This window comes from Scylla paramamosain, chromosome 2 (assembly GCF_035594125.1).
Source record: "Scylla paramamosain isolate STU-SP2022 chromosome 2, ASM3559412v1, whole genome shotgun sequence".
In the NCBI taxonomy this organism is placed as follows: Eukaryota; Metazoa; Arthropoda; class Malacostraca; order Decapoda; family Portunidae; genus Scylla; species Scylla paramamosain.
In genome coordinates, this window is record NC_087152.1 from 19,311,994 (window position 1) to 19,323,942 (window position 11,949).

General features: G+C 36.4%; 1 protein-coding gene across 4 annotated transcripts in view; it reads left to right on the plus strand.

Annotated features, from left to right (window-relative positions):
• LOC135111607 (piggyBac transposable element-derived protein 3-like) overlaps positions 1-11,949 on the plus strand; it is a 61,665-nt gene that overhangs the window by 32,991 nt on the left and 16,725 nt on the right. For 2 of the 4 annotated variants that reach the window (XM_064025103.1, XM_064025111.1), the window contains 2 exons: positions 5,953-6,098; positions 6,384-6,441. In XM_064025103.1, coding sequence (XP_063881173.1) covers positions 5,953-6,098; positions 6,384-6,441 — 204 coding nt within the window. Of the gene's footprint in view, positions 1-5,952; positions 6,099-6,383; positions 6,442-11,674; positions 11,807-11,949 lie in introns of those variants that run through there. The other 2 variants (XM_064025129.1, XM_064025119.1) reach the window with 2 other exon arrangements.

An 11,949-nucleotide genomic window follows, 5' to 3' on the forward strand; every position in this document is an offset into this window, starting at 1 on the left:
GCTCCAAGCCCATCGGCTCAGCATTGCCTATGTCAGGGTAATTCAGTGGCACCATTGACCAGCCAAGTGTGATGTCATGTGATGTCACACCACATCAGAACCAAGTGCCACACAGAATGGCTGGCTGTGGTAACACTTAACTCAAGGTGCTTACAGTATTTTACCATGGAGTAGAAAGCTCTATCTATCTATCTCTTCTGGGTCGAGTAAGAAAAATAATACTCTAAACTGTATAGTATTTTTGACCACTTTGGCTTAGCAAGATATTGCTCCTAGCAACCCCATAAGGTACGAGATTCTTTGAAGTACTGTTTGCATACAAAAACAGGGTTTTCATTGGGGTGACACTTGAAGTGTTCTCCTGATATATATATATATATATATATATATATATATATATATATATATATATATATATATATATATATATATATATATATATATATATATATATATATATATATATATATATATATACCATCCACCCATCTGTGTCTCTCCTGCACAATATCGACTACCCTTGAATAAAAGAGCAATAAGTTCATGGAGCATGATCTTCCCCTCCTAAATCCAAATTGACAATTTACCAAAACTTTATCTCTTTCCAAGTGTTCCATCCATCTTTCCTTTATTGTTCTTTTGCATAGTTTTTCTACATCACTAGTCAAGGAAACTGGTCTATAATTTAGTGGGTTTTCCTTATTTCCTCCTCTGAAAATTGGTGTAATATTTGCTCTCTTTCAATCTTTTGGTACTCTTCCCTGCGATAGTGATATCACCAATAGACTGTGAATTTTATCAGCCAGTTGTTCTCTACATTCCTTCAATATCCAGTTTGATACTCCATCTGGATCAGTTGCTTTATTTACATCAAGTTCTTCCATCATCTTAAGTATTTCTTCATAACTGACCAGGACTAGTTAGTATATTCCTCACCAACTTATCCCTTCCAGCATCAAGTTCCCCTTCTACAGTAAATACAGATCTGAAACTTGTTCATAACCTCCACCATGTCCTGCACATCCTCAGATTTTTCCTTCAACTTTCAGTTCTTTCAACTTTCCTTCTTCCTCATCTTCCCATTAATATGTCTAAAGAACAGTTTAGGTTCATTTATACACTTATCTATTATATCTCTTAAGTAGTTTCTTCTCTCCATTCTTATTATCTCAATGTACTTATTTCTAGCATCAATATATTCCTCCCATCTGCTCTCAGTTTTCCTCTTCTTCCATCTTTTCCAAGCATTTAGCTTACAATTTCTAGCCTCTTTGCATTTTATACTGAACCATTCTTTACCATTTCTACATCTTGCTCCTCCTCAAGGTACAAATTTCTCCATAGCAGAATTATATATCCTTATAAATTCATCCTATTTTTTCTGAACATCTTCAGTGTCTTCAAAGTCTTTCCAGTCCACGGCAACAAGGTATTTTCTTAATTTTTGAAAGTCAGCTTTACTATATTTAAATCTTTTCACCTTATAATTTTCAGCAATGATTACATTTTCATTTTTCAATTTAAATTCCATCAACACATGATCACTTTTACCTAGAGGGTATCATAGTGCATAGTTTCAATAATTTCCATGTCCTTGGTAAACACTATATCAAGTCTTGATGGTTTATCTCTTCCATGAAATCTGGTATCACAATCAGCCATTGAGTCATCAAGTTTTCCACCACCCAGTTTATTAGTCTATTACTCCAAGAATTCTCACTTCCAGTAGTTGTCAATGTCTCCTAATTTATCTCCTTACAATTAAAATCATCAACAATTACTATATCACTACTTTCCATCTCTATCTTTTCAAGACCTTTTAACACATCTACCAACATCTCTTTGTGCTCTTCTTTTTGCCAATCACTGGTCATAGGTGGCACATACACTCCTACATAATTCATTATCCTTCCATTTCCACTTCTAATCATCACTTGTGGAATTTCAGATTTCACTTTTTATTACCTTCTCCACTTTAACACACTTTTTTAGTCAGAATAATCACTCCTCCTCCTCCCTTGTCACCTCTGTTTTTCATCTATAAATTATTTTTATCATCACCAATGTCAGGAGTTCCCCATTCATTTTTCCATTTTGTCTCACATAATGCAACAATATGTGGTGCAGTCCTGTTTAACAATTAATTTAATTCCATTTTAGTTGACATTAATCCATTTGCATTAGTATAACATACTTTACTTACTGTTTGATGTACCATTTCTTTATTTTTATATCTCCTACTTTCCAGAAAGACTTCTCCTCCTGTTTGTTTTTTCTGTTTAGCTTCATTTACTATCTCCTTTTGCTTCAACCTTTCAGTCTCATCCATATCCCTGTTTATCCATACGTTCCTATATTCTTCATCTCCAGATAACTTCCAAGACCCATTAATTACTGTGTTGCAAACCTTATTTTTATGGGTCTCATTTTTCTTCTTCATATATCCCAGTTCTATGGAACTCTTCCACTTGCTTTACTACCTGGCTGTCTTCACCATCACTTTCTTCAGTAACTTATTCAACAGGTTATTTTCCTTTTCCTCTCTTTGAATTATGCCTATTATTTTCTCTTCTTTTAAACCAAATATAATTACTTGTTTATATTTTCTGCAGTGTCTCTCACTAACATTTTCTCTTCTTTAATAACATTTACCACTTTCTGTCTGAGGTTTTGTTTCTCATTTTCTTGTTGTTCTATTATTTTCTTTAGTGATTCTTCTTCAAATTTACATTCATTTACCCACTTATTTTGCCTCATTTCCACATCCTTTACACTTGCCTTCATATCCTCATTTCCTTTTTGAAGTTTCTACTTTTTCCTTTATTTGTTTCTTTAAACATTTTCTGCCTTTAACTACTCATTTTTATCTTCCATCTCCATCAGTTTTGCTGTAATAGTCACCAACTCCTCACCTGTCTCCTTCTGGTGTGCCTCCAATGTCTTTGTTCTCTCCAATAACTTGTCCATCATTTCTTTCATATACAAAATTTTTCTACATTGCAGTCTATAATTTAGTTTTCTTTCTTCAACAGTAAAACCTTGAAAGGACCCCTGTTCTTTTGGGGTGTCACCCTCTGCCATTTTTGTCAGCAGCTGAGGGAGTAAGAAAAACTGGCAGAGATGACTCAGAATGCTTAACTTCATAGAAGCTGTTTTAGCTAGAGATGAGATGTGAAGTTTCCAGTTTAGATTATAAGTAAAGGACAGACTGAGGATGTTCAGTGTAGAAGAGGGGGACAGTTGAGTGTGAAGAAGAGGGGATAGTTATCTGGAAAGTTATGGTGAGTTGAAAGATGGAAGAATTGAGTTTTTGAGGCATTGAACAATACTAAGTTTGCTCTGCCCCAATCAGAAGTCTTAGAGAGATCAGAAGTAAGGCAATCTGTGGCTTCCCTGTGTGAACTGTTTACTTCCTGAAGGATTGAACATCTACAAAAAGATGTCAAAAAGTGCAGGGTCATATAATCAGCATAAAAGTAGATAGGACAAGAAGTTTGATTTAGAAGATCATTGATGAAAAATAGGAAGAGAGTAGGTGACAGGACAGAATCCTGAGGGACACCACTGTTAAGAGACCTAGGAGAAGAACAGTGACCATCTACCACAGCAGCAGCAGCAGAATGGTCAGAAAGGAAACTTGATATGAAATTACAGAGAGAAGGATAGAAGCTGTAGGAGAGTAGTATGGAAATCAAAGCTTTGTACCAGACTCTATCAAATGCTTTTGATGTCTAAGGCAACAGCAAAAGTTTCACCAAAATCCCTAAAAGAGGATGACCAAGATTTTGTAAGGAAAACCAGATCACCAGTTGAGCAGCCTCGACGGAACCCATGTTGGTGATCAGATAGAAGGTTATGAAGTGATAGATGTTTAAGAATCTTCCTGTTTAGGATAGATTCAAAAACTTTAGAGAGGCAGGAAATTAAAGCAATAAGACATTAGTTAAGAGTTAATAAGAGCATTCACGCTTTTTAGGAACAAGTTGAATGTAGTAAACTTCCAGCAGGAAGATATTGATAGACAGAGTTGGAAGAATTTGACTAGGCAAGGTGCAAGCATAGAAGCACAGTTTTGGAGAAGAATAGGAGGGACCCCATCAGGTCCATAAGTCTTCCTAAGGTTAAGGCCACCAAGGACATAGAAAATATCACTGTGAAGGATCTTAATGGGTAGCATGAAGTAGTTGCAGGGTGGAGGAGAGGGAGGAACAAGCCCTGAATCATCCAAGGTAGAGTTTTTAGCAAAACTTTGAGTAAAGAGTTCAGCTTTAGAAATAGATGAGATGGTAGTGGTGCCATCTGGTTGAAATAAAGGAGGGAATGATCAAGAAATAAAATTATTGGAGAAATTTTTGGCTAGGTGTCAGAAGTTACAAGGGGAGTTAGATCGTGAAAGATTTTGTCACTTTATATTAATGAAGGAGTTTTTGGCTAGTTGGAGAACAGATTTGGTATAATTCCAGGCAGAAATATAAAGTGCATGAGATTCAGGTGATGGAAGGCTCAAGTACCTTTTGTTGGCCATCTTTCTACCATGTATAGCATGAGAACAGGCTATTAAACCAAGACTTGGAAGGTTTGGGGTGAGAGAAAGAGTGAGGAATGTACACCTCCATGCCAGATACTATCACCTCTGTTATGTGTTCAGCACACAGAGACAGGTTTCTGTCGCTGAAGCAGTAGTCATTCCTTGAAAAATCAGCATATCTCCTCAGGTCCCCCTGATTGACAGTGGCAATATGCCAGACCCACCTCCATTTAAGAGGATCATGAGGATAGGACAAGATACAGATATGAAATTGTGATCAGAGGAGTTCAACAGAGAAGATAGGGTGACAGCATAAGCAGAAGGATTAGAGGTTAGGAAAAGGTCAAGAATGTTGGGCGTATCTCCAAGTCAGGAATACAAGTAGGGTGTTGCACCAATTGCTCCAGGTCATTGAGGATAGTACAGTTAAAGGCTAGTTCACCATGATGGTCAGTGAAGTGAGACAAAAGCCAGAGCTGGTGGTGAACATTGAATTCTTAATGAATGGAGATGTCTGCAAAAGGGAAGAAAGTCATGATGTACTCCACTTTGTAAATTTAGTAGTCAAAGAATTTTTTATTGTCAGAGGAGTTAGGTGAGAGGTATACAGCACAGATAAATTTAGTTTTAGAGTGACTCTGTAGTCATAGCCAGATAGTGGAAAACTTGGAAAATTCAAGAGCATGTTCACGGGAGCAGATTAAGTCATTGTGCTCAGAGACGCAACATCCAGCTTTTGATTGAAATTGAGGATAAAGAAAGTAGAAGGGAACAGGGAAGGGACTACTGTCAGTTGTATCAGACACCTGTTTTGGTGAGGAAAAAAAGATGAGGTTTAGTAGAGGAGAGGTGGTGTTTTTACAGATTGAAAATTAGATCTAAGGCCTCTAATGTAAAAGTTGATGAAGAAAAAGTTGAATGGGGTGTCAAGATGCTTAGGGTTGATACCAGAAGAGCAGACTGACCTGGGGTCCATGCTTCACTTATATTTAGCTTTATCTACAATGTGCTTGTGACATTCTTAAGAGGAAGCTTTTCTCTATATGGCGAGATGATTTATTCAGAAAATCACTTGATAAATGCTGCAAATAACAGAGATAAAAAAGGAGTTGTATAAAGATTTTGCTTCTGTTCTTTCTCTCTAAATCAAAGTAACATCTTTATTTTTTGTCTCATATTTTGGTAAAATATTTTTGTTCTGCAATAATTTCTTTGTCTAATAGTATGAACCAAAGTGATCTAATTTGTACAGAAGAGGAATTATGGTTGATGATACAGAAACATATATCATGATAGCATGTGTGAATAGCAGCAACATTGCATGTGAGGGAGCCAGCCAATCTACAAATGTAGCCTAAGGTCCAGATCATGGTTTGAGTGAATGTTCTAATATCTTGATCTTATTAGTTTGTTATTATTTGTAGATGGAAAAAGATGTGATCCAGGATACAAGACTGGAACTGGAAATACTAGAAAAAATTGCCCAAGAAAAGAAATTTACTGAAGAGAAGGAGAAAAATAAAGAAGAAGCAAGACTCAGCCTCATTAGAGGGTTAGATGACCAAGTGAAGTAAGTACAAGATAAACTTTTCTGTACCCCCTTAAAGCTTTATTCATTCCTATATGTTTAATTTTGCTACAGTACCTGTCTTTCATTTATCCCACCATGCTCATATTCTCTCTCTCTCTCTCTCTCTCTCTCTCTCTCTCTCTCTCTCTCTCTCTCTCTCTCTCTCTCTCTCTCTCTCTCTCTCTCTCTCTCTCTCTGTGGATGTGTTTTACATACTACAAAATTTTTAACTTTATTTTTGCAGTATTTTTGTGCAACATTTTTATATACTGTGCATCTTTTCAGGTACAAAAAGGAGCAGGAGGCTAAAGAACAAAAAAAAGATGATGAGTACAGGAAACTGGTAATTATATACTATTTGTTTTCTCTGTTTTTTGAGTGAATATAATGGAGAGAAGTTAAGTATTAGAGTGCACAGTTCTGTATTTGACACTTTAGTGAAAGCACTGAAAAATTATGGCAATTTTTTTATTTTTTTATTAATACAGTGAATAATGTGGAACAAAGTTTCAGTAGCTGCATGATGTCACAGCAGCATTGATGTTCCAGCCTGGAACTAGCTAGCACATTAATTGCTCATGTGCATCCATCAAGGTTGATTGTTATTCTCGTTGTGCACAACCATTATTGAATTTATGGAAGTACAGTCTGGTTTTCTGGCTTTGCTGATTTAGTATGGCCTCTTCTAGTAGAAACCATAGACAAGGTAGTGTAGATAGTTATTCTGAAGGAGGCAGGGAACAAAACCAAGGAATTAAGTTTATTGGTTTTGTTACAACCAGGTTCAGCCCCCTTTCACAGCTGATGCTACATTTGGGTCAGCTTTCCCCAGGCTAGCTCCTTCTAGCCTAGTGTGGGCATAAACAAGATGATTCCAGGCACCTGCCAGTCATCAACAACTATACAGGCTCAGTTTGGTCACCATTCTGTCAAACCCATCCATGGAGAAGGGAAATATAACAAAGGCCAACTTAAAATTCCAAGCTGGAAAGAACTAATGAGCCATGTGCTAGAGGGGACAGTAGTGACAACAGAGATCAAAGTACAGTGGTACCTCAAGGTTCAAACTTAATTGGTTCTTTTGGGCTGTTTGAATTGGGAATGTTTGAATTGGGAAGCAATTTATCCCATTCAAATTAATGTATGAAAAAAATATACCTATTCCAGGTCCCAAATCCCCATATATTTTATTTATTATTTTTATGGGTTTATGTTATGCACTAAACATAGAACTGAATAAAACAGAATTGAAAAAAATAGAAAAAAATAAAAGAAAGCATGAAATACAGTATATTTTGGTGTATAAGATGGCACCTGAATCATCAAAAAGACACAAAAAAGTATCTGATACGTCAGATACAAAAACAATGACCTTAAAATTTCATGCAAAATAACATTGTAAGTAAACACCTACCTCAAAAATGATGGGTAATCGAAAGTTCTTGCTGTCTTCAGTCTTGAAGACAGTTGTGTAGTATACACAATTCTTATTTTGCACTAAAATTCCCCTCCTCTCTCTCTCTCTCTCTCTCTCTCTCTCTCTCTCTCTCTCTCTCTCTCTCTCTCTCTCTCTCTCTCTCTCTCTCTCTCTCTCTCTTTTATTTAAACAAATATTTACCGAAAGGCTTAAAATTCCACATTGAGTATGTAATTATTTAAAAGCCTATGATAATATTATTTACAGGGAATAATACTATACATAATTAATATTAAGATAATAATACAGAATAATGAAATATATTAATGCAAGACTGAAAATTAAAGCGCCAGTGGGGACAAATGCGTGCTACGCCACCTGTGGGCTACCAGCTTCACCTGGTGTGTGGACATGTCCTGCATTTGGGACGTGGCCACCGAGAACATGTTCCACAGCCGCAAAGTCCTGGCTGTGTAGGTCTCTCTCTCTCTCTCTCTCTCTCTCTCTCTCTCTCTCTCTCTCTCTCTCTCTCTCTCTCTCTCTCTCTCTCTCTCTCTCTCTCTCTCCCATATAATGGGATACTTCAATATTAGTTTACTTAAAAGGGACAAAAAGGTTTATGATTTAATTAATCTGTTTTACTCATGTTTTTTCTTCCTAACAATTACTAAGCCAACCTGAGTTGCTCCAACCTCAGCTTTTCTAATTGACCATATATGGGCAAATAATTTGCAATATCACCAGGTAAGTGGCATTTGCCATTAGTGATAATTTCCCAATCTTCAGTGTCTTCTCCAGTAACTTTAACGGTAGTTGTAGACAGTCTCCTGTAACTACAATTTCTAGGAGGGTTTATTCAAATATAACAATAGATTCTTTCAAAGCTGATTTAGCTAATTATAATTGGAACTCTGATATGGTTGATAAAGATGTCAATTTAATCATATTAATTATATTAAAAATTTTTCATATATATATATATATATATATATATATATATATATATATATATATATATATATATATATATATATATATCAAACATTTTCCACTAAAAAAAGTTATCTGCAAAGAAAAACACAATGGCAAACCTTATATAACTCAAGCAATAAAAAGAATTAGATATCGTGATAAATTACAAAAGTTGTAAGCCAAATGGCCACTGACCTTCAGTAAAATTTTCAAGCAATATAGAAGAATCCTTACATGTACAATTAGAGCAGCCAAAGAAAATTATTATAAATCTAAATTAAAAGATAATGTGGGAAACGTCAAAAAACCTGGGATATTGTGAATTCTATTTTTATGGAAAGAAAGTAACTAAGTTGCCAGATTCCATGTTTTCAAGACAGTATGTTGGGTAGTCATGAAGATATAGTAAAATTATTTAATGAATATTTTTGTAATATTGGAGATGAGTTAGCTATGATTATCCAACAACTCCATGTTCCATTTACTTCCTACTTTCTGAATCCTGTTCCTTTATCTTTTCTTCTTTGTTCATTACACCCTTTGAAATTAAAGCTGGCATTAGCAAACTTAAATTAACTGCCCCAGGGTTTGATGATAGCAGTCTAAAGATAATTAAAGAATATTCTGCTGAAGTTTCTCCCTTTCTTATTTATATAATAAATAAATCATCTACAAATTGCCCATGTTACACCTGTATACAAGAAAGATGAGAAATCCAGATATGTTAATTATTGACCAAACTCCATCCTTCCCTGCCTAAGCAAAATTTTTGAAAAATTGCAGGTAATAGATTTCTTTTTTCTTTTTTTTTTTTTTATTTAAGAGGGACACTGGCCAAGGGCAACAAAAATCCAATAAAAAAAAAAGCCCAGTCCCAGAAAAGGGTCCAAAGTGGTGGTCAAAAATTGAAGGATAAGTGTCTTGAAACCTCCCTCTTGAAGGAATTCAAGTCATAGGAAGGTGGAAATACAGAAGCAGGCAGGGAGTTCCAGAGTTTACCAGAGAAAGGGATCAATGATTGAGCATACTGGTTAATTCTTGCATTAGAGAGGTGACAGAATAGGGGTGAGAGAAAGAAGAAAGTCTTGTGCAACTAGGCTGCAGGAGAAGGGGAGGCATGCAGCTGGCAAGATCAGAAGAGCAGTTAGCATGAAAATAGTGGTAGAAGACAGCTAGAGATGCAACATTGCAGCGATGAGAGAGAGGCTGAAGACAGTCAATTAGAGAAGAGGAGTTGATAAGATGAAAATCTTTTGATTCCTCCATATCTAGAAAAGTGGTATGAGTAGAACCCCCCCATACATGTGAAGCATATTCCATACATGGACGGATAAAGCCCTTGTACAGAATTAGCAGCTGGGGCGGAGAGGTCTCAGAATGCCTAACTTTGTAGAAGCTGTTTTAGCTAGAGATGAGATGTGAAGTTTCTAGTTCAGATTATAAGTAAAGGACAGACCAAGGATGTTCAGTGTAGAAGAGGGGGACAGTTGTGTGTCATTGAAGAAGAGGGGATAGTTGTTTGGAAGGCTGTGTCAAATTGATAGATGGAGGAATTGAGTTTTTGAGGCATTGAACAATAACAGGTTTGCTTTACCCCAATCAGAAATTTAAGAAAGATTAGAAGTCAGGCATTCTGTGGCTTCTCTGTGTGAAATGTTTACTTCCTGAAGGGTTGGATGTCTACAAAAAGATGTGAAAAGTGCAGGGTCGTATCATCAGTGTAGGAGTGGATAAGACAAAAAAGTTTGGTTTAGAAGGTCATTGATGAATAATAAGAAGAGAGTGGGTGACAGGACAGAACCCTGAAGAACACCACTGTCAATAGATTTAGGAGAAGAACAGTGACTGTCTACCACAGGAGCAATAGAGTGGTCAGAAAGGAAACTTGAGATGAAGTTACAGAGAGAAGGATAGAAGCTGTAGGAGGATAGTTTGGAAATCAAAGCTTTGTGCCAGACTATCAAAAGCTTTTGATATATCCAAGGCAACAGCAAAAGTTTCACCAAAATCTCTAAAAGAGGATGACCAAGACTTAGTAAGAAAAACCAGAAGAAGGACGGCAGTTTAAGGGATTAGAACGGTCACCCTTTTTAGGAACAAGGTGAATGTAGGCAAACTTCCAGGAGCAAGAAGGAAAGGTAAGTGTTGACAGACAGAGCTGAAAGAGTTTGACTAGGCAAGGTGCAAGCACAGAGGCACAGTTTTGGAGAACAACAGGAGGGACCCCATCAGGTCCATAAGCCTTCTGAGGGTTTAGGCTAGTGAGGGCATGGAAAACATCATTGTGAAGAATTTTAATAGATAGAATGAAGTAGTCAGAGGGTGAAGGAGAGGGAGAAATAAGCCCAGAATTGTCCAAGGTAGAGTTTTTAGCAAAGGTTTGAGCAAGGAGTTCAGCTTTAGAAATAGATGTGATAGCAGTGGTACCATCTGGTTGAAATAAAGGAGGGAAAGAAGAAGAAGCAAAGTTATTGGAGATAATTTTGGCTAGATGCCAGAAGTCACGAGGAGAGTTAGATCTTGAAAGATTTTGACACTTTCTGTTATGAAGGAGTTTTTGGCTAGTTGGAGGACAGACTTGGCATGGTTCTGGGCAGAAATATAAAGTGCATGAAATTCTGGTGATGGAAGGCTTAAGTACCTTTTGTGGGCCACCTCTCTATCATGTATAGCATGAGAAGAAGCTGTGTTAAACCAACATTTGGAAGGTTTAGGTCGAGATTAATAGATTACATTTCTAAGAACTCAGTTTTCTCAGATTGTCAATTTGGCTTTCACCCTAATTACTCCACCAGCCTTGCTCTCTATCATCTTTGAAAAAATATTAATAAAACTATAGATAACAAAGGATTCCAAATATCATTTTTTTTGTGAACTGTCTAAAGCATTTGACACTGTATCCCATTTTATTTTGTTGGATAAGTTAAAAGTTTATGGCATTCGTGGTACTGCACATAATTGGTTTAGAGGTTATCTAAGTTCTAGGAAGCAGTGTACTGTCCATAATCGCAAAATATTCTTGTTTACTTCATTTAGGTGTGGAGTGCCACAAGGGTCAATATTGGATCCCATTTTATTTCTCTTGTACATTAACCCATTTGTGCTGCTTGTTGCGTCAATGCAACATGAAACAAGCTATAACATGATGTCGAGTTACACTGAAAGGACAACATGCTGCATCCTGTAGCTGCTTCTGTTGCCAGTAGACACCCAGAACTCCCGGTGGAAGGTCCATATGATTCGTGACATTTCACCATTTTAGGAGAAAAGTCAGTGAAAAAGCTCCACTTTCTGAAAAAATGATGTCATCAAAAAGGAGGTGAGTGAAGAAAATTATTAGCTAATATTTGTTCATATCTGTTTTACAGTAATTTTCTGTTTCTTTTGATGACAGAACCCTTTTCAACCAATTTTTATTTGATAGGATGCTGATGAAAGTTGTGTAAAAAAAATTACAAAGAA